This window comes from Podarcis cretensis (genome assembly GCF_951804945.1).
Source record: "Podarcis cretensis genome assembly, chromosome: 3".
NCBI classification, from domain to species: domain Eukaryota; kingdom Metazoa; phylum Chordata; class Lepidosauria; order Squamata; family Lacertidae; genus Podarcis; species Podarcis cretensis.
Genome location: NC_137172.1, coordinates 109,567,422 through 109,588,949, shown reverse-complemented (window position 1 = coordinate 109,588,949; position 21,528 = coordinate 109,567,422). Strand labels below are relative to the sequence as shown.

Below are 21,528 nucleotides of genomic sequence, written 5' to 3'. Positions count from 1 at the left end.
TTTCTTTTCTTTTCTTTTCTTTTCTTTTCTTTTCTTTTCTTTTCTTTTCTTTTTTTTTTGCACGATGTAGCTAAATTATTTTCTTTGTATAGTTGGAAAAAGGAAAAAGTTGGCTTGTATATCTCTGTTGTAGTGACCCCTTTTTTGTAATCTTTTCTGTGTGTGTATATATATATATATATATATATATATATATATATATTATATGTCTGTTTTGTGTATAACTTTAATAAAAATGTATTCGGGGAAAAAAAAGAAAAATTCATGAGAATGTCATGTTAGCCCTTCCTTCCAATTCTTCACATTCCAAATATGGATCAGGGGCCCCATAACTGGTATTAAAAACAACAACAACAAATAACCTGTTAAATGTGTAATATTGCCTGGTTCTAATTTATTAGTATTAGTATTAGTATTAGTATTAGTATTAGTATTATTAGTATTAGTATTAGTATTAGTATTCATATTAATATTAGTATTTGCATGCCCTTCACCCTAAGAACCCAGGGTGGGTTACAACATTTAAAGACAATATTAAAAAAGGTTTTAAACAACTTACCATCACAAAGATAAGGTGAGTCTCAAAAATAAATACCTCATGTGTCAAAAGCTAGGGTTAAGAGGTGCATCTTCAGCATTCACCAGAAGCTGTATAATGAAGGAGCCAGATGCACCTCTGTTGGGAGAGCGTTTCACAATTTAGGGGCTGCCACAGAGAAGGCCCTCTCCCAGGCTGCTACACCCCCTACAAGCCTCTGAGGGTCGATGAACATTTGGAATTGGGGAATAATGGCTTTAGTGGAAGTATGAAAAACCATGACACCACAAATTTATAGTTAAGAATTGTGATCTTAAAATGTCACTGTTCTTTTAGCGTTAGTTCTTTGAAAACCACAATTATGATTTCCATGTATGTGTTTTATAAAGAACAATGTATTCTATTAATTTAAATCAGTGGCCAAATAGGTGTTTAACCTTGTTCAGTTCTCAAAAGCCAATACCCTGCTGCTATTCAATTCAATGTATGATGGTGATTTCACACTTGACTACTACTTTAGGCCTTATTCTAAATTGCTTTTGCTGTATTTTGACATCAGTGCAGAGAATAGGCTTAGTTCAGAAATCAGATATGGTTGAGGTATAATAAAATATGAGAGTTCAGGGATGGATCGTGTACCTTTCAATTATTGAAACTGGTTCATATCAAGCTCCAGCTTTGCTCAGGGAATATATGATTGAGATTTGCAGACATATTACCAGCATTTAATTAGTTCTTTCTTCAAAGCATTTATCCCTGTGTCTCCAAAGCTAGAGGTGGCTTCCATCAGAATGAAACCTAAAAAGAATAAAACACAAAAATAAACAGCAGCCATAACAAGGGTCCACAATGCCTACTCAGGGAACACAGACTTTCCAAAAGAGGTAGGTTTTCAACCCTCTGAAAAATTGCAATACCAAAGCAGTTGTGAAACCCATAAAAGGTAAAGGTAAAGGGACCCCTGACTGTTAGGTCCAGTCGTGGACGACTCTGGGGTTGCGACACTCATCTCTCTCTATAGGCCGAGGGAGCCGGCGTTTGTCCACAGACAGCTTCCGGGCCACGTGGCCAGCATGACTAAGCCGCTTCTGGCGAACCAGAGCAGCGCACGGAAACACCGTTTACCGTCCCGCTGGAGTGGTACCTATTTATCTACTTGGACTTTGATGTGCTTTCACACTGCTAGGTTGGCAGGAGCAGGGACCGAGCAGCGGGAGCTCACCCCATCACGGGGATTCAAACCGCCAACCTTCTGATCGGCAAGCCCTAGGCTCTGTGGTTTAGACCACAGTGCCACCCGCATCCCTAATGTTTCTGTTAGTCCCCCTTAAATGTGTTTTATCAATGGTAGCATACATTTCCAGATTTTTTTGGGGGGGAGGGGCATGTCAGCTGCCAATCTCTGATGAGAGGCTTATTTGTATCATTCACTGTCTTGCCCTGCTTGTGAGACTAATGAATCTATTTTTAAAAAACAAATAATGAAAGGAGAGGGCACCCTAAATTGTGCCAGGGAAATCAACATAGACAACAGAGTCATGATGTGCCCCAAAACTCATTCAGCCAGTCACTTCCTCCCAATGCTACACTACCTGAAAGGATTGTTGTGAAAATAGAACAGAGAGAAAGCCATGTATGCCGCTCTGAGCTAATTGAATAAAGGGCAGGAAAATAAGTAAGGGGGCTCCTTCCCTACAATTGGGTTGTTTCTTGCAGTTGCATTCTATGTTGTTGCAGCGTCAAAATTATTAATAGAAACCCCCAAAGGAACATTTCATAATTATGTAAAATATATTATGTTTGCATAAATAGGTCTATAGAATAATTTATATTATGCATGTTAAACTATATTGTATAGCCATGACTATGAATTTCTGTTAATTACTTCATTTTGGTATTTTGCTTCCATTTCCGTGTGCTTTCTTGAGCCATGTATAATGAAAATATCCATGACACAAAATTAATGTTTCACATAACTGTGGTTGTCAGTGCAAGTCTACCTGCACCATTTCAGAACAGATTTTTGGAAGCCTAAGGCACACTGCTTGAAGGGTGAATAAGGTTCTACATGGAGTGTTAAGCCCATAGGAAGTCTTGTTTATCAATACATGTGCAGTAAATGCTATTCAAAACACAACTCCAGAAAATTGTATTTGTGAGCTTTCATGAAATCCGCATTGCAGTTCAGTGTATCTAGCAGGAAAGTACTGCCTATGTAAACCAGGGAAACTGTAAATATGTTCATTCAGCAGCATTCTACACTTTCTGCAGTTGTCAAAGTAAGTTATATCTCATGGCTCTGGATATCTGTAGACAGGTTGTGGCACCCACAGAATTTTTCCCCAAGCAAGTCTTCTAAATGAAATCTTCATTTTGTCCATAACTTCATAATGAGTATGACTGTATATCTGTCATATATGAACTTTCATTGCACCAACTTACGTGATTCAGTACCCATGGTTAAATAAGGCATTGTAGCTGGTGTGCAAGTTCTTACCTGAGCTTCAAACTGGGCTATCCATAGATCTCAGGATGGTTCATGACACAAAACAAAAGTCCCATTCTGCTGCTGCTGCTGCAAAAAAAAAAAAAAAGAAAAAAGAAAAAAAGAAAGCGGTGGCAGGGTGGTGGTGTCCCAGTTGTGTGGACAGAGCAACTGTGAAGGTATAGGCTCCATGTTGATTTTCAGCTGAGCATGCTCCATGTGTTTTCACTCACTTTGGATGTTATTTGAACAGGGCTACTATCTCAGTCCTGGGATTTTTCTTAAAACTCCAGAGCTAGGAGTTTCAGTTCCATTTTAGCTGAAAGAAAATTCTCATGATTATGGAGAAACACCTAAAAATTATCAGAGTTCTGTTTCCTTGTATGAATGCACAATATCATATTTGCAGTGCTATAAGTTGAACAATTGGCTTATTTTATCTTCAGACTTTCAATTGACTCCAGACGTGAATCATAAGCCAGGAACCTCACTAATAACCTCTATGGATGAGAAATGTGAAGTGTCATCCTGATTTGACAGAAGATCCCCATTAATCAGTGTCAAAAGGATTGCTTCGTGACTAGTTTCTCTTTAAACCATTGCTTAAAGGGAGCCATTATTTTTAGCATGTGTTTTATGCTATGTTGTCAATAAAAACAACAACAGTTAAAATCTTTATTTTCACATTTCTGATTCCTCTCCCAACACACACACACACACACACACACACACACACCCTGTACTCCACACACTATCTTCATGTTCCCTGTACAAAGGTTATTGGCTTTTTTCAGACTGATGTTAATGAAGAAATCAAAAACAGAAGTTGGGAGCCAAACTACTTTTTTGTGATGCTTCCTTGCAGAATGATCAATATTTTTTCCACTGGTTCACTTTAAATGATTGATGACATGTACTTTGTAAACTTGTTGGAAAAGATAAAACTGTGATACTTTCTCTTGCTCAACAGTGACTGAGCTTAAAAGTCTCTGATGCTGAATATCCTGTTGTCTTCAAATCTAGAATAAGACAAATAATGAATTCCTGTCATCAAGTTTTAGGTTCACTCTTTTAGCGCCCAATCTATTTTCGTGTTATATCCTAGATTCAGAGTTCTGAAACTAATTTATTTTCATTTGTATTTCTTGCATGCTCATTACATTTAATGCATTTGGCCTATATAGCCCTGCAATTCTCTTTTTTGAACTTACACTGACAAGAAGGAATCCCAGTAGTTGTTTAATGCTGGGAGCCTGGAAGCAGACCCTATACTTTGAAGTGCTGCTGTCTTTTCAGAACTGTATCATGTGCCCCTTCTGCATCTTTGAATTAGTCATGTGCCTTTAAGAATAAGTAGTCCATCCAGTTTGGCAAAGTCTACATTGGACAATGGCTATCGAATGACCCAAAAGAAAACCAATAGCAATCGGCTGGGTAGGATGGATAAACATCATATGCTTTCTTTGACTCTGATGGGCTTAGAGATTTGGTCTTTCTCCAATTTGATTTAAGTAGCTCTTCACCAATGCTGAGACTGTGAATGCTGTAAGTTATTTTGTGTTGTTCTTTCCCAGGCAGTGGTCCCAGCCAGGGGACAGGGTTCTAGCCTGAGCAGGGGCATGTGCTAGACGCAGATTCCATGGACTCAGAGATGCATAACACAAGTTCAGGATTCGGAACACAAAGTGAGGTCTAGCAAAAGTCATGCTCTAGTATGGCAAAGCTGGACAAAGCAGAGGGTAGATCCCTGTAAGCATAATCAGGGAAAAGCAGAGGTCAATGTCCAAAAGGCAAGTCTGTTAGCAACTTGGATAGCTCCAGGTGGAACCTAGGCTGACAGTCAGACAAGGTAAGCTTGAATGTTATTCCCAACCACCAGAGATACCAGTCTGGACATTAAATGAGACTTCAGGTTCCCCTGAGCAATTAGCCCAACCCCGACGGGTGGTGATTCTTACTCTTAAAGGACCCCAGCCTAGTTTAGGAACCATTGACTTGTGTGATAAAAGGGAGACCTGTGTTGTATGTATGACCTCTAAGGCATAGCTGTTGAAGGCTGAAGAAGGCCATGCAACCTCTTCAGGCCCAAGAAGTCCTAGCATCATGTGCTCCTCTGGTACTGAACTCCTAAAGGGGAATGGGGCATTGAAGGCTCATTCTGAGTGCAAATCCTCCTTCCAGTTTAAGCTGTCCAGGCTATGGCCTTTTGCCCCCAAGGATGGGGAGTCAGAGCCTTGCTTATAACAGCTGTGTCACATTCTTTTGTTTGTACAGTCCCACTCTGTAACATACTGACTTGCACAAAACACTCTGTCACTTGATTGCCTTTCCAATTGCTCTACCCACTATGACATAAAAAGATAATCAGCACTGAACTGAATGTTAGGAAAGAGAGGCTGAGATTCAACAGATAGAAAATTAAACTTGAATTTGAGCAGCATGGGTTTCTCCACGTGTAAATCATATCGGCTAGCAATTTTGACATTTTAATACTGGTTTTTAATTTTTATGACAAGGTGAACATTGAAAGCTGCCTTATTCAGAGACAGGCTAGTCCACCCAGTGGAGTATTGTCCATATCAGCCTCTCCCAACCTCCAGATGTTTTGGTATATAACTCCCATCAACCCCAGACATAGTGGCCAATGATCAGAAATGGTCTGGAGGGCACCAGATTGAGGAAGGCTAGTCTACACTGACTCTCAGGGGTTTCAGACAGGGGTCTTTCCCAGCCCTCCTTAGAGATGCTAGGGATTAAACCTGGTACCTCTTCTGTGTTGTATCACTGAGCTATAGTGATGTATAACTGGCTGTTTGTGGTGAGTGCTGACAAGGGTTAAATGAAGTATGATAACTTCTGAAGAGCATTCTATACAAGACATTCTATACAAGATCTCAAAGTAGCTGTTCTATTACAAAGTAATTTCAGAAATAGACTGGAAAGAGAAGCTGCTGAATTGCAACTTATTACCAAACTTAAAACCATGGAAAGACCTGGTCTGAACAAAGACATTGGATTCTTATCTCATTATACATGACAAAGCCATTTTTCACCTTCTCACCCCTTGCTTTTTCCTGTAAGACCTATTGCAGTCGTTAAGAGTCGTCAACAGGCTCATCACAGCTATCTGCCAATCACCCATTCCCACCACCCTTCTGAGCAATACCCCTCCCCACCTTCTCACTATATAGAAGGGTCTAGTGACTTCTGTTTCAGTGTATCTGAAGAAGTGTGCATGCACACGAAAGCTCATACCTAGAACTAACTTAGTTGGTCTTTAAGGTGCTACTGGAAGGAATTTTTTGTTTTGACTATGGCAGACCAACACGGCTACCTATCTGTTTCTGAAGGGCTGTTACTGTTCACTTTCACTGTTCCAAGTCACTATACAGAACTTCCTTGTGTAGGTGGGGCAGTATAACAGCACCATGTGTTGTAAACAATAATTGCCCTTTTCCCTTATCGGGTATCCAAGAGCCCATATAGAGTCCTTACAGAGGTAGGAGAAAATAACAGAGGCCAACCAGAGAATATTGAGAAGCAAAGCAGCTAGTAAGCCTGATCTTTATTGATCTGTTGCAACAGGGTCCTCACTCACCACACACAGGAGGGAGAAGGAACCCAGAACAATGGCGCACAAGGCTTTATATAGACTTTTGAAATTGCTACCCTGTAGATCAAGACTATGTCAGGAGTGCTCTGATGGTGTTTCCTGCTTGGCAGGGGGTTGGACTCGATGGCCCTTGTGGTCTCTTCCAACTCTATGATTCTATGATTCTATGATTCACCCCCAGAAACATCATACATACATCACAGAAGGGGTGTAACTTAAGACCACCACCCCCATACATCATACCTACATCTCAGAAAAGGCGGTCTAAAATAAAAATTTGAATGTTATTTTTTTTCTGTTTGCCAGGTTATCTGATTGCCTTTCCTAATAGTCTGTCACCCATTATCTGACTGCCTTTCCTGATAGTCTTTCACCCATTAAAATGCTGATTACTCAATTCCTGAGACAATGGGAAGGCTCCCTGACCCCCCCTCCCTCCTTGCAGGGAAAATATGTGGTCAGTTTGGGAATAAAAATGGCTTCAGGTCGGTCTTTCTGTGCTGATCTATGTACGTGCTTGGTTGGTACATTTATGAATATTACCATATATCTAAGACCTCAACATTCCTATCACACATGAAAAACGATCAACCAAATTGCTAGAACCAGTACTTGTTTCCCCGCTGTAGCAAAATGCTTCTTAAGGGAAGAGGAAATAGTCCCCTTGATTTCTGCAGCACTGGAGTTTTAGTTTACTAAGATAAGTCCTTGAAATATTTCTTGCACAGGATCACAATGCACAATGCTTGTTTCCAATCTGGTGGGCAAGTGCCTGCACTGGATCCTGTCTCAAGTGGCATCTGTCTGTTTGTATATGACTTGTTTCTGCAACTCCCCTCCAGGATGTAGTACTGTGATCAAAGCATGCCACTCATGGCTTGGGATATACAGCTGCTCACCACTGTGATGTGCATTCTGAATAGACCTCCTCCCCTGCTAGTACCATTAAAGTTCAGAAGAGATTTATGATCAGTGTCAAGCAACTTCCTTCAATTGAACCTGGAAAATAAAAGACAGTTTTCCACATTAGATGCTATTATTGATCCAAACATTCCACGAATCATAATGTCCTCTAATGATGACAATCAAGAACATTATTAGCAAATACAGAAGACTGAAATAGCATTTCATATGAGAACAGAGAGTTGTTAAACTCTATTTTGACATTGTTGAAAAGGAAAGGGGGGGGGGGAGACTCTCAGGATTTTAGAACCCAGACAAAATTTATCAGTCATCTTAATCCCACAGAAAAATGTTCTGCTTTAGTTACACTTCTGATTAGCTGGGGCTTGGAGGAATGTTTGCTGATGTGTATTCACCTCTGTTGTATGAATTGCTCTGAAAGCAAACATTGTGTGCAGCATTAGGACATGTAAATAACTGTATTAAGGTCAGAGAGATGTACTTAGAAGCTGTAAGAGAGCCTGAAGTAAAACAAAAGTGATACAGCAGATGGATTATGTTAGCAAACACCAATCCATACCTGTTTACTACTGTAGATAGGCTTTCAGGCAACACTAGATTTCACAGTTAAAAGTGCCTAAGAATGCCATTCTTCCATTGTGCAGTCATTAAAATGCATTGAAGTGAATCTCTTTCCTGGCATTTTTCCCATTTAATCTTCTACGCTTGCAGAAATAGCCTCTTTCCATTTTCTTGAAGTGCATCATGTGAAATGTGAACCACACAGTGCCTGAATATTTGTTAATGGCTTTTTGTGTGTGGGTGCATTAACTGATGATAAAACAAGCAAGAATTTTTTTCACTCACTTCTTTAGCTGATGCTATATATGCACAGGAGGGGGCTGGGGAATCTTCTTGTTTTTCTGTGCAACCTGAAAATAACTAAAACAAAGCTATAGCAATTTTCTTGCTCCTTAACTTGCTGAGGACTGGACAAGTTATGGTCTTCATTTTCCACATACTGTTATTTTAAATTAGGCATGTAATGCCTTTTAAGAGTAGATTAGATGCTACCCTGCAAAATGTCTGTACTACATAATTGGACAGTCAAGATGTCTGATTGCAGAAAATAATACTGTACACAGACCTACATGTAACAGAGGAGAGAATAAAGCTTTAGTCCTGTGAATGTGTTCATTTTGGTGTAGAAAGGAATGTACAGCTGTAAGTGAGGGAAGGATAGAAGATTGGAATTGTGCCTGCTGGTGCCTCCCATTCCATTATGTGTTCAAGGTACAATCTATACTCTTCATTTTTATAGGCTACCTGTGCTTTGGTGGGCACGTGCAGGTATTTGTGAAGACAGCATCTTGAACATGTGAAGGCTGACAAAAGTGTATCCCAATCCCCGTGCCGTTTGTTCATTACCGTATTTTTCGCCCCATAGGGCGCACCGGCCCATAAGGCGCACCTAGCTTTTTTTGGGGGGGGGGGAATAAAGAAAAAAAAAATTTTCCCCCCAAGGTGCGAGGCTGGGAAAGCCCGAGCTTCCCCCGACCCCAGCCCCCAGAACAGGCAGCTCTGGGCAAGCTGTGGGAGCCCTCCCGCGGCTTGCGCAGAGCTACCCGAAGCCCCAGCGCGACTGCTCAGCGCGCCGGGGCTTCGGGATAAGAGGCAGCGTTGCACAAGTGCTGAGCAGTCGCTTTGAGTAGCTTCGGGATAAGAGGCAGCGCAGCGCAAGCCAGGGGAGGGCTCCCGCGGCTTGCGCAGAGCTACCCGAAGCCCCAGCGCGACTGCTCAGGGCGCCGGAGCTTCGGGGTGCAGGCAGCTCTGCGCAAGCCGTGGGAGCCCGGGGGGAACTCCCGCGGGCTCCCACGGCTTGCGCAGAGCTTCCTGAAGCCTGGAGAGGGAGAGGGGTCGGTGCGCACCGACCCCTCTCGCTCTCCAGGCTTCAGCGAAAGCCTGCATTCGCCCCATAGGACGCACACACATTTCCCCTTCATTTTTGGAGGGGAAAAAGTGCGTCCTATAGGGCGAAAAACACAGTAATACTAATATGAACTTATGGAACACAGGTGGCACTGGGGTCTAAACCACTGAGCCTCTTGGACTTGCTGATCAGAAAGTCAGTGATTTGAATCTCCGCGACGCGGTGAGCTCCCATTGTTCTGCCCCAGCTCCTGCCAACCTAGCACTTTGAAAGCACACCAGTGCAAGTAGATAAGTAGGTACCACTGCGACAGGAATGTAAACAGTGTTTCCTTGCGCTCTGGCTTCTGTCACAGTGTCCCGTTGCAGCAGAAGCAGTTTAGTCATGCTAGCCACGTGACCCGGAAAGCTGTGGACAAATGCCAGCTCCCTCGGCCTGAAGCGAGATGATTACCACAACCCCATTGTCGCCTTTGACCGAACTTAACTGTCCAGGGGTCCTTTACCTTTCTTTTTCTTTTTTTACCTAATATGAACTTGTACTAATATGAACATCTGCATCTTGCTTCTCTTCCAAAAGATGAATCAAATGAACATATAATTCTGCTCTTACTTTATTCTCCCACCTCATTAAAAGCATTGTTACTGTTTCCCAACTTTATTATCTTTTTCAATTTTATTTTGAATAAGTAAGCAGAATAATTTGCTTTAGTCTCTCCCCAGTTCCAGTTAGCTCAGTTCTGACGAGTTGCAAATTGGGGAGGAGACATAGAAATCACTACTCTAGCATCCTTGGAGTGCAGAGGAAGGGTCACTGCACACTGTGTTTTGTCTCCGAGAGTGGATCCAACCATATACACGTTTGTTGATTTAATGGAAGCAGATATAGATATGGTTCAAATTTTAAAATGGTCACCTAGGGTTGTATTCCCCCTCCCCTCAGGGCCTGTTTAACCCCTCTGTTGGTAGAATGGTGCATAGAGAAATCACTTTGCAGACTGGGCTGTACAGCTCACGATGGCCAGCAGCCATTTCTGAATCTGCCGTGTATCACCATGGGAAATGGCTGCCCAGGATTGCCATATTTCAAAAAGTAAAAACCAGGACACCCCAAAAGTTGTTGAGCTTTTCGATTGACTTGCCAAAGACCCAGGACAAAGTGTCACCTTTCAGAAATCCCCCCCCCCCCCAGACATCAACTTTGCCTTTGAAATCTTGATAGTGCCCGGGGAAATCCGGACTTACGGCAGCTCTAGCTTTCCATGCATTCTGTACCAGAAGAATTACGGTATGTGGAAGGGATGGCAGAAATGCAACCATTTGATGGGCGGAGGGAGGGAATAGCATCCTGGCACTCATTTCTGTCCAACCATCTCATCCTCTGTCATCCCCTTTTCCTTGTGCCCTCAATCTTTCCCAACATCAGGGTCTTTTCCAGGGAGTCTTCTCTTCTCATGAGGTGGCCAAAGTACTGGAGCCTCAGCTTCAGGATCTGTCCTTCCAGTGAGCACTCAGGGCTGATTTCCTTAAGAATGGATAGGTTTGATCTTCTTGCAGTCCATGGGACTCTCAAGAGTCCTCCAGCACCATAATTGAAAAGCATCAATTATTTGGCGATCAGCCTTCTTTATGGTCCAGCTCTCACTTCCATACATCACTACTGGGAAAACCATGGCTTTCACTATACGGACCTTTGTTGGCAAGGTGATATCTCTGCTTTTTAAGATGCTGTCTAGGTTTTCCTAAAAGCATTAATGGTGTATTATCTCGAGGACTTCCTTTTATCAGATTTATTGATTGCATAGGAGAAGAGGTGCTTGCTTTCAGTTTGAAAGGCCACATTCCTCAAAGAGGTGCATATTGGGGTGTAAATAATCCGTTTCCCCCTTGGACAGCAAGCCTGTCAAACATGTCTCTCTTAAGCCGTTGTGCCGCTTGCCTCTGTCGACTGGCTAATGCACCCCTGGCTTTTGGTGCCCTTGTCCTTTTCAGTATTCCAAAGGCACACTCACTGCAGCAACATAGGCCAGTGTCACTCTTATTACCTTTACCTGTTTTATCTTTTGTGAAATTGAGCCTTTAGCCAGAATTGTCTGAGCTGCTTCTCCAGCAATTGGTTACCTGTGAGACTCCTCGAGCTCATTTCACTCAAGTAATTTGATTCCCCCATGCTTATGAAGATTGCTTTTTTGCTGAAGGCCATCGTGGAAGAGAAGAGACCCGTACCGTTATAAGCAATAACACAGCTTCAAGATAAAACAGTGAAAATGGTTGGAAAGCTGGGGTTGCATTCTAGCTCGTGTCACTCATACCCTGTCGGTGAATAGCCTTGCCTTTTGCATTAGCTGTCATAATAAGGTAGCCCCTGGTTCGTTTTATCACCTGCCCTGCTTTCTAAAAATCTGGTTCAAATGGTGCAGTAACTCTCTGGACATTGAACAGCTTCTTATCTTTCTGCAGGGTATTGGAAGAAGCTATGCAATTCCCAAATACCGTGTTTTTTGCTCTATAAGGTGCACCAGACCACAAGACGCACCTAGTTTTTGGAGGAGGAAAACAAGGGGGGGGGAATCTGAATCCCAGAAGCCAGAACAGCAAGAGGGATCGCTCCACAGTGAAAGCAGCAGTCCCTCTTGCTGTTCTGGTTTCTGGGATAGCTGCACAGCCTGCATTCGCTCCATAGGACGCACACACATTTCCCCTTACTTTTTAGGAGGGAAAAGTGAGTCTTATAGAGCAAAAAATACGGTAGTTACTGGATTTGAACCAGATCCATGGTGGTGGAGGCCATGCTTTGGTATGCAGAAGGTGTCGGATTGAATCCTTGACATCTCCAGGAAAAAGATTCTTACCTGAAACCCGGAGAGCTACCTCCAGTCACTGTAGGCAAATCTGAGCTATATAAATAGGCAACATGATTGTTGGTGTGTGTGTGTGTGTTTGTATTGCTTTATCAGAGCTTCCAGCAAGGACACAAAGGTGTAAATATTAGCATTTTAAAGGTGAATCATTCCTGCTGGAAGAAAAATGTTTCTTTTGAAAATAGGCTATGCATAAACAATCATATATTTTAGTTGGCTGAAATACTGTTTTGGCACTGTTGGCTGAAACACTGTTCATTATAATTTATGATCAAGAGTAAGTTAGGAAAACAATGCACTGCGGAGGCCGTTGCTAAAGGGGTTATGATATTAATTTAAACTCATCTATAAATGGTGGGTATATATTGGATATGCAGTTCATTTAAAAAAAAATCTTTTCCATGGATACAGCCATGCAATTTCCATCTAAAATAATGAGCCATGCATATAGAGCTAGGACAGAATTGGATCAATCAATCTTTCAACTATACCTTCTGTTCTGTATTCTCTATTAAAAAGGCATACAGGAACTTCTGCAGTACTACAATTCCCAGCAGACTCTGTAAGGCATGCAGGAAATAAAAGGATCAAGGAAATATAGTAGCAGCCAGGGGAAAGAGCTAGAGATTAGAAGAAATACGTTTCTAGTAAGCACAGGAATGGCTAGAGATCAGAACTGTTGGAGGAATAAAAAGGTTTAAAACAACCATCTAAAAAGTGATTTCATTGTTAGACGAACATCAAACTTGTCCTAGTCTTATACAGTCTGCCAAATTGGCATTTTCCCCTCAAAGCCAAATTATTATTATTATTTTAAAGGGGGATGATTAAATCTTTTCATCCATTCAAATTATATTTCAAAATGGTTCCTATACAGTAGCTCATATTGCCGTGCTTTGTTTTCTTATTGCCAAGGCTGAACATAATCTTGGAATGTTTAAGTCGTATCTGTTCTAAGAGAAATGATTTCTAAGCTAGGTATTTTCAAGTTTGCTTGTTGGCTAAGGAGGTAATTGTTTGGGTAATTAGCCAACATTTCCTAACTTTGAACTGAATTCATGTAAAAAAACCTTAGATCTGTGCTATCTAGCAGCTGTAGTTCAGGAAAATCGGCTTACCATGCAGAGTCCTTGCAAAGTTTTCAGGAGAGTTGCTGCTCAGCAAAGTTATTTGCTTTTATCTGGAAAGCTCAGATCTTGGAAAGCTTTCCAATGAAATTATTTGGGAAATTTCACATGGGCCAGAACAAAGCAAAGCCATGAGATCAGATTCTGAGGCTAGACCAAAGAGATCAGCCTCAAATTGGATACGTCTCATTCAAAGCAAGGCAATTGTGTGGGTGCGCGCACACACATACAGAATAAAATGTCACTTTGGGATCTTACTTTGAGAATTAATCTGTAGCATAACCTTTCTATCTTGCAAACCCAGCTTTTGTCAGGATCCATCAGCAGTATCAGTATTAATGTTTTGTTTCTTTGTATGTCAATGACCTGCTATACAGCAGATGGAAGCAACCTTAGAATAATTTTTAGCAATAACACATTTGGAATTAATTAATCTAGAGCTAGCTACTAATGATGGCGAGGAAAGATAAGAACCAATTTTAAAGTATGTACTGCACTTCCTAATTATTTCCATAATATCCAAAGGATCAAAGGATCCAGATGGAAGGGGCCAAAGGGAGCACTTTGTACTTTATCACAGTACATTATATCTTATGACTTGGGATAGGAAAGGTTTCTGCCTAAGAGAATTGGAGAATTGGATTTGAGATTTGAGATGCGCTGACATAATTGGGGTACATGATACCTACCAGAACAATGAATCGGAATAATTGCGGCCCCATCATTTTCTTCCAGCGTACATTGACATATACATACAGAGTTCTGGGATCATGATGCAACTATAAACTTACATCACTTCCTGCTGTGTGAGCCTGAGCCTAGAGCTCTCTCATACACATTGACCCTGGTGTACAACTTGGAAACTTTTACTTCCGTGGCCTCAGTTTCGTGCAGTGGCGTAGCGTGGGTTATCAGCACCCAGGGCAAGGCAAGTAATTTGCGCCCCCTAACCCATGGATTTGCGCCCTCTAACCCGTGGATTTGCCCCCCCTAACCCGTGGATTTCCCTAACCCCCAGATGTTGCGCCCGGTGCAGCCGGCCCCCCCTGCACCCCCCACGCTACGCCACTGGTTTCGTGGGATATTAGCAATTGGGGAACTGTAGAGTATTTAACTTCTAGTTGATATACACCACATGCCAAAACTATAGTTTGAAGACTGTGCATGCTGACCAGAGAATATCCATAGTACCCAGAGAATCTACAAAATTAAGTCAAGGATTATTCATTATTCAAGGATTGTTGGAGACTATGCATAATGACCAGGAAATGTGCACATTTGGAAGGATTATGTGCACATTCTTGTATTTTACACACACAAAAACATTTAAATTACCGGTACTCTCTCTGAGTATGCATTCATGTTCCCTTTGGATTGTGGCTCTGCTAATTCGAAAGGCCTAGAATAAATAAAAGGTATAGCTGGCAACTGTTTTATGAATTTGCTTTAAGCATCCTGTACACCCTGTAACCACATATAATTATTAAATTATAATGCATATTTCTCTTCTCTCCACAGGGTTGTTGTTTTTGTTTTTAATCCCTTACTATGGTCATATCCTAACTCAACATTGTCTCTCTTAATTCTTCATCTCCTGTATTTCCATTCTGTGGTTTGCTGTTCCTCAGGCTCTGATCCTCTTTGACCAGCAAACCAAGGTTGCAATCCTGTAATTTCTTACTTGAGAGCAAATGCGATTGAATGCATTGGGACTTACTGCTGAGTGAACATGCATTGACTTGCACTGTAACTAGCTTTTAAACAAAGACAGAGTTGAAGATGTCAGATAAATCTGCTGTCAAAATGGGTCAACTCACTTACAAATAAAGGTTTGCTCTTAAATCAGGAAAGGTTATCCCAAAGCTTATCTGAACATATATGCATAAAATATTTGCATCAAGTTATGCTGTTATGTTTAAATATGTGTAGCTGCATGGATAAAAACTATTTCTTCTATTTCTTTCTTTGCTTAGGTTTTCCAAACGAGCCAGCTGCAATCATTGCACTTACCACAATCAAGGAATGGTTAAGCAAGAATTATCATGAGGTATGGCTATAGATATAAGTTCAAAATCTTTTATGCTGAGCTTTGCATTTTCTTGGAAACCATGAGATTGAACAGTTGCACTGATTCCTGAATTGTGGGGGTAGTATATAAAATGAATCCCGATGTCACTGTGTGTTACTTAGCCAGACAACAGAATGTCCATATTTTTAAACTATTACCTGGCTTGTAAACTATTTCTAGCAGTGTGAAAGGGTACAAATTGCCCTCCAAGGTTTTTGCTATTTTGTCATGTATATAAAAAGCAATGTAAGACTTGGTAGTTCTGAATCTCTTGTCAGCTATGATTGGGAATGTAGAAGACTGACTCAATAACACTTAGAATTTGCCACTATGTGCTGGGATCTATGTTGGTAAGGTTTGCAGTTAGCATTTCACCTTTTTCCCTTATGAGTCATGGAATTTTGTTGTGGATAGAACAGATCCGCATATAGAACTGCATATAGAAAGCATCCTTTGCTGATATAAGTTTTGGTTGATATACTATGTTGTATGACTGTTTCGCTTGAGCAAGAATTCGTGCATAAGCAGTAAGATGAAAACTGCCATGATCAGCTTGAGATATTTTGGTCCCAGAGGCAAACCACAAAATGGCATCCCCCTTCCTGCTAGGGAAGAAGGGGTGAGTGAAGATCTGCCTCAATAACAAGCGGGGAATAAAGATCTGCTGCCCCTGTGGTTCCTGCGACCCGAGGAGGTTGCCACCCCTGGGTGGGCTGGCCCTGAAAACTGCTATAGACTCTACCTACTGTGGCATTGTGCAATTGATTGCATAAGCAGTTGCCAACTAGCGTTTGGGGCTATTTTTCTTTGGCTCATAGTTCATGAATTCAGGGATGTAAGGAGGCCATGATTTCTGTCCTGCCCTGTTTCTGTTCTGCTGCAGTTCAGCTTCTGCTAAAACTTGTTTTTTTGTCTTGCTCTTTGCAGTGGCTGAAGCGAATATAATTAATTATGTAATTTATTACATAATCAATTTGGAAGGGCAACGTCAAAAGCAATGCAGAAAATAGCCTAACATTTGTGAACTGGATAAACAAGCATATAGTGCTTGTATTTGCTTGCACAATTTCTGTTCCTGACCTCCGACAAACATTCAGATTGTGGCCGTTTCCAAACTCATTTTTGATTCTGACAAAATTCTCCATCATCCATATTTTGGAGCAAACCATTTTTTAAGCACATGCAAATAGTCTTAGAACAATAGGACAATAATTAAAGAAAACCTGGTACTCCACTGCTCAAATAAAACTTAAGGGGGACTAATTGCTCCCCTTGGATAGCTAAGAGAAAGTAAGTATGACTATCTAACTGTAAAAAGTGACTGACAGCCATATCTACTCAGAAGTCAGTCCTGTTGGATTCAATTGAGTTTACTCCCAGGCAACTGGGGTGAGGATTACAGCCAGAGTTAATTCTTTAATCATCAGGATAACTGTTTTGGCTCATACACGCATACACCCCTCAGGATTTCAAAGCTGGTCAGCTATAATCCTGAACACATTTACTAAGACAGTATGTTCTGTTTATTTCCATGGGAGTTCAAGCACATGTATTTAGGATTGAATGAACAATCCATACAAATTAGCAAGCACCTCTCCAAAGTCTCTTATTCCAATATAGCACAAAAGTTACTGCATACTAAATGCAGAACTCAGCATGGTGGAAACAATTTATGCACTTCCATTAGGAGGAAGACCACAGCAGCAGCATTGACTAAAGCCGATCTACACCAGGTTCCCTTGAGAAACACATATAGTAAATAATGACTCGTATCTAGTTGTTCTTTACGAATTGCTCTGATCTGGTATTGAAATACAGCCCTTAGTGGAACTAATTTCTGGCCATGTTTTACACTGAAGTCTGCTGACTTGCAGCTAGAGGGTAAATCGAGTTTGAGGTTAGTAAATGGCAATATATTGTAAGTGTAGAAATCCTTTGCATTGAGTTCACAAGAATGGCAATAGTCAGCAGTACCAGGCTAATTCACTGCAGCCTCCTAGGTTATCTCCTTGGTAAACTACATTTTCACATTTTACAAAATACTCTGAGGGTTTAATAGAATCCTTCAGATCACAGAATAGAATTGGGCCTTGTCCTGTAGGAAATTACCCTCTAGAAATGCGTTCAAGAAAAGCACATTAAGCCCCTCAAATGGATAGAATGCTGTTTTTGGTGCTCATTTGACAAGGTTAGAGATAGTACCACTTGTTTGCTCATTATAATATTACAAAGAAAGAGCAGCTTTTCTAGCTAATGGTGTCAGTTTCCCGTTCCTTGGTAGAAATCTTTGCAGTTCACTGTGCTGAAGTTTTTATCACTTCTGTTTCAAAGTTGTGTTCTGTGTAAAAGACGTTCTGCCAGTGGCCTGGTCTTGACAGTGTTGAGAAGGACTTAATGAAATTAGTAGTTTTGACTAAAGCCACATTTTCCTTGTGCTTGAGGTTTTGTTTAGTTTCTTGGTTAGTATTATTATCTTCTGCTGATTTTATTTTCTAACCGGATACTTTGTTTAATGCTTACTTAGCACCAGTGGTATAGTAGAAGCTGTACAGAACATTGAACTGACACAGTCCCAGCCCTGAGGGCTTACATATTGAGTTATTCGTCTTTTATTGTTCACTGGTGGCACAGCAAATTAGTTGTGACAGGCCTCTGCTCAGAAAAGGACATCATCTCTATGAGGGAGACTTCTAATCAGTTTGCCTCCAGAGCAGATGAGCAGAAATACTGATTATTATTATTATTATTATTATTATTATTATTATTATGAGAAGGAAGCTTTGGGTGTCCTTAAGTGTTCTTCCTGTGTAGCATTATATAACACCATTTACTTACTTACTTACTTACTTATTTACTTACTTACTTATTTACTTATTGGCATATTTATTTATTTAAGCATGTGCATCAAATCACAGTATAGTGAAATGTTTCATGAAACATATAAATGTCCTATCATGAATGACTTTTGGAAAAATGAGGGCTTTGGCTCTACTGCAGCAGGGGCTGAGCCCCACATACCACATTTTGAATTGATTGAGGCAGCTAAATCCGATGGCTGATCCAAAGTGTTCAAAGACGCAGGATATTTTTTGGCCAGGATGCATCATTTATGAAAATTTTAATGCAGAGTACAAAGCACAGATAGGCTTTTCATGTTCTTTACAGATTTTGGAAATGTAAAAAACAAATTTAATCACCTCATAAAAATGGCCAGATTGGTAGTCGCTTCCCTATAATGAAGAACACTAATATACATGGGTAGATTAGGGTCATTTTGTGACTGCAAAGTACACAATACTTCTGAGATCTCTCTTATACATGGCGATAAGAGCTGAATAGTTTCACAAAATCAGCCTACTTTTTTTGTATTATTTATTGCAAGTCTCCTGTTTTTAGGGATTGCTTATGAGCAAGCCGGTCCTTTTGGTTGAAATAAACCTTTATTTATTTATTTTCCATGTTACATCTATCAGCAGGGAACCTCATCTCCACTTTCTATATTTCCTCATTTTAGCAAGGTTCGTTAAGCATTCTCAAGGTAAAAAACAAAAAAAAACCTTGCATAATAGATTACTGTTTTTTCTTAACAAAGCATAAACCTTTGCTTAGGTTGTGTGTTTGGAAAATAAGAAACAATATTGTTCAAGATCTAGGGTAAGAGAGTTTGCTAGTTTTAGTGAGTGTTAGAAATGAATAAATGGTAAAATTTATATAATATTTGGAGTATTGAAAGGAAGATACAGGCTAAGCTTCTTTTCCAGGCTGGGAAAGAAGTCTTTAAGAATGGAAGCTAGTCATTAACCCATCAATGTAAACCAGGGCAAGAGATTCTCTGGTAGTGGGCAGAGAGGGGAGTTCCCGTTGTTACCATGAGCTGAGAAAGGTTTAGAATTTCAGCTTCCATGAGGTAGGAAAACAGGGGAAGCGGGCAGGCTGCGCCTAAAGGGGAAAAAAAGTGTTGTTTTGCACAAGGCTTGGGGGGTTTTCTCCCCGGCAAGGGTATTTGGGAAGGAGCAGGGTGGAGCTGGAACTCCAGGCAAAGGCCATGCACGACAGAACCATCTTGGGAGGCTGGAACAGAGGCATGGAGACATCATGCAGGATGCCTTGGGCTGCAATGCTGTGCTGCTGTGGGGAACAAGTAGTTCTTGAGATGTAATGCTCAGAACTCTCTCCAAAGTAGACCCAGAGGTGTAAATATGTGTAGAATAAATGCTACATCTTAAAGACACTGGTCTCTGTTGTGCCTTGGTTTCCCAACAGAAACACAAGCCTGGGTAAGCACCTGGACCTCCTGGTGTCTTGCTACCGCTTGCAGAGACTGTGAATGGCATGCAATCTTTGTAAGAATATTTTCAGCATGATCTTAATTTAAGGACTTTGCCGATCCTTCCTAATGGCATTGGAGTATTCTATTTTAGTCGCTTTTGCATGTAAGGATCCTTAGATTATCAACACTATATTCCCTTTTTAAAACATTCTCTTCGGGTAGCTCAAAATTAGCTGCTTTCTATTTCTATATTCTAATTAAAGTAGTAATCACAGGCTGCTTATTGAAATGAAAATCAGCCATCACCCTACTGTCATCTAGCTTAAGTCAGTAATGGGGAAAGTAGGCTTTTCAACTTTACACAAAAATACAATGATTCACTCACGTTATGGCACTCCTCTTGGGCTTCCTTCATAGAGAATTAGCTCTTCTCCCCAATGGCTAAACTGAAATATCCCACCAGACAAATCACATTCACAAATGCTAAAGAAGCCACAGAGGAATGTATCCCCCCCCCCTTATGAGATCTCAAGACTGAGCCTACCTTCATTCAGTAATCTTTTTTGTGTCTCTTTAATTATGACATATCTATTAAAAGTAGAAAAGATGCACAATACCCACTCTCTTAGGAGGATGTGTAAGTATTTACATTGGCTCACATCTTTCAGGACTCAATGAGCCCTGCTTGGAGGATAACTCTATCAACAACAAACAAACTCGAGCCCAGACAACTTGGGATTCTTTTGTTCCTCATCTCTCATTTGTGTTGTCACAGTACCAGGAGGAACTGTGGGACGCGGGTGGCGCTGTGAGTTAAACCACACAGCCTAGGACTTGCCAATCAGAAGGTCGGCGGTTCGAATCCCCGCGATGGGGTGAGCTCCTGTTCCTCAGTCCCAGCTCCTGCCAATCTAGCAGTTTAAAAGCACGTCAAAGTGCATGTAGATAAATAGGTACCACTCTGGCGGGAAGGTAAACAGTGTTTCCGCGAGCTGCTCTGGTTTCACCAGAAGTGGCTGAGTCATGCTGGCCACATGACCTGGAAAAACTGTCTGTGGACAAACGTCGGCTCCCTCAGCCAGTAAAGTAAGATGAGCGCTGCAACCCCGGAGTCGTTTGCGACTGGACTTAACTGCCAGGGGTCCTTTACCTTTACCTTTAATTCTGAAACCACACGCAGCATATCACACTCAGATTCCCAGGTGATGCTGGGAGGACAATTTTGTAAGCCAAAACTAAGATAATTAATTCACTTGTAATTCAAAACACTTCACAGGGAATTATAAACTCTTTTCTGTATCACTGTTCAGAAAAAAAATAATTGTTGATGCCATTATGTGATACTCACCTCCCCCGAGGCTTCTAAAGAGCCAAGAAGCCAGTCGGTACATCTCTGTAAAGCTTTGTGTATGATGAATGTACTATTGTAAGTAATGACCTAATTCTACATAATTGCTAATTAGTGCCACTAAAACAAAGCTCTTTGCTGTATGGGTTCTTGGATATTTACATTTCCCATCTCACAGTTGACACCTTCCACGATATGTTTTATTTTGTAGGATTAAGTAGGCAACTGTTCCTTGAATATCAGAGAAAACAAAGCTTCTATTTGAAATCAGAGTATAATTGTTGTTATGCTTGCTTCAGGGTGTCAGTGGCTCCACTGTTGTAGTAAGGCATACTCAAGATACTTCAGAATAAAGAAAATCTTAGTGAAATCTTAGTGAAGATGGA

At 41.0% G+C, this 21,528-nt stretch overlaps 1 protein-coding gene across 4 annotated transcripts in view; it reads left to right on the top strand.

Moving 5' to 3' along the window:
* MACROD2 (mono-ADP ribosylhydrolase 2) overlaps positions 1-21,528 on the top strand; it is a 992,621-nt gene that overhangs the window by 607,821 nt on the left and 363,272 nt on the right. For all 4 annotated transcript variants that reach the window (XM_079969959.1, XM_079969958.1, XM_079969957.1 and 1 more), the window contains exon 8: positions 15,430-15,503. In XM_079969959.1, coding sequence (XP_079826085.1) covers positions 15,430-15,503 — 74 coding nt within the window. The remainder of the gene's footprint in view (positions 1-15,429; positions 15,504-21,528) is intronic.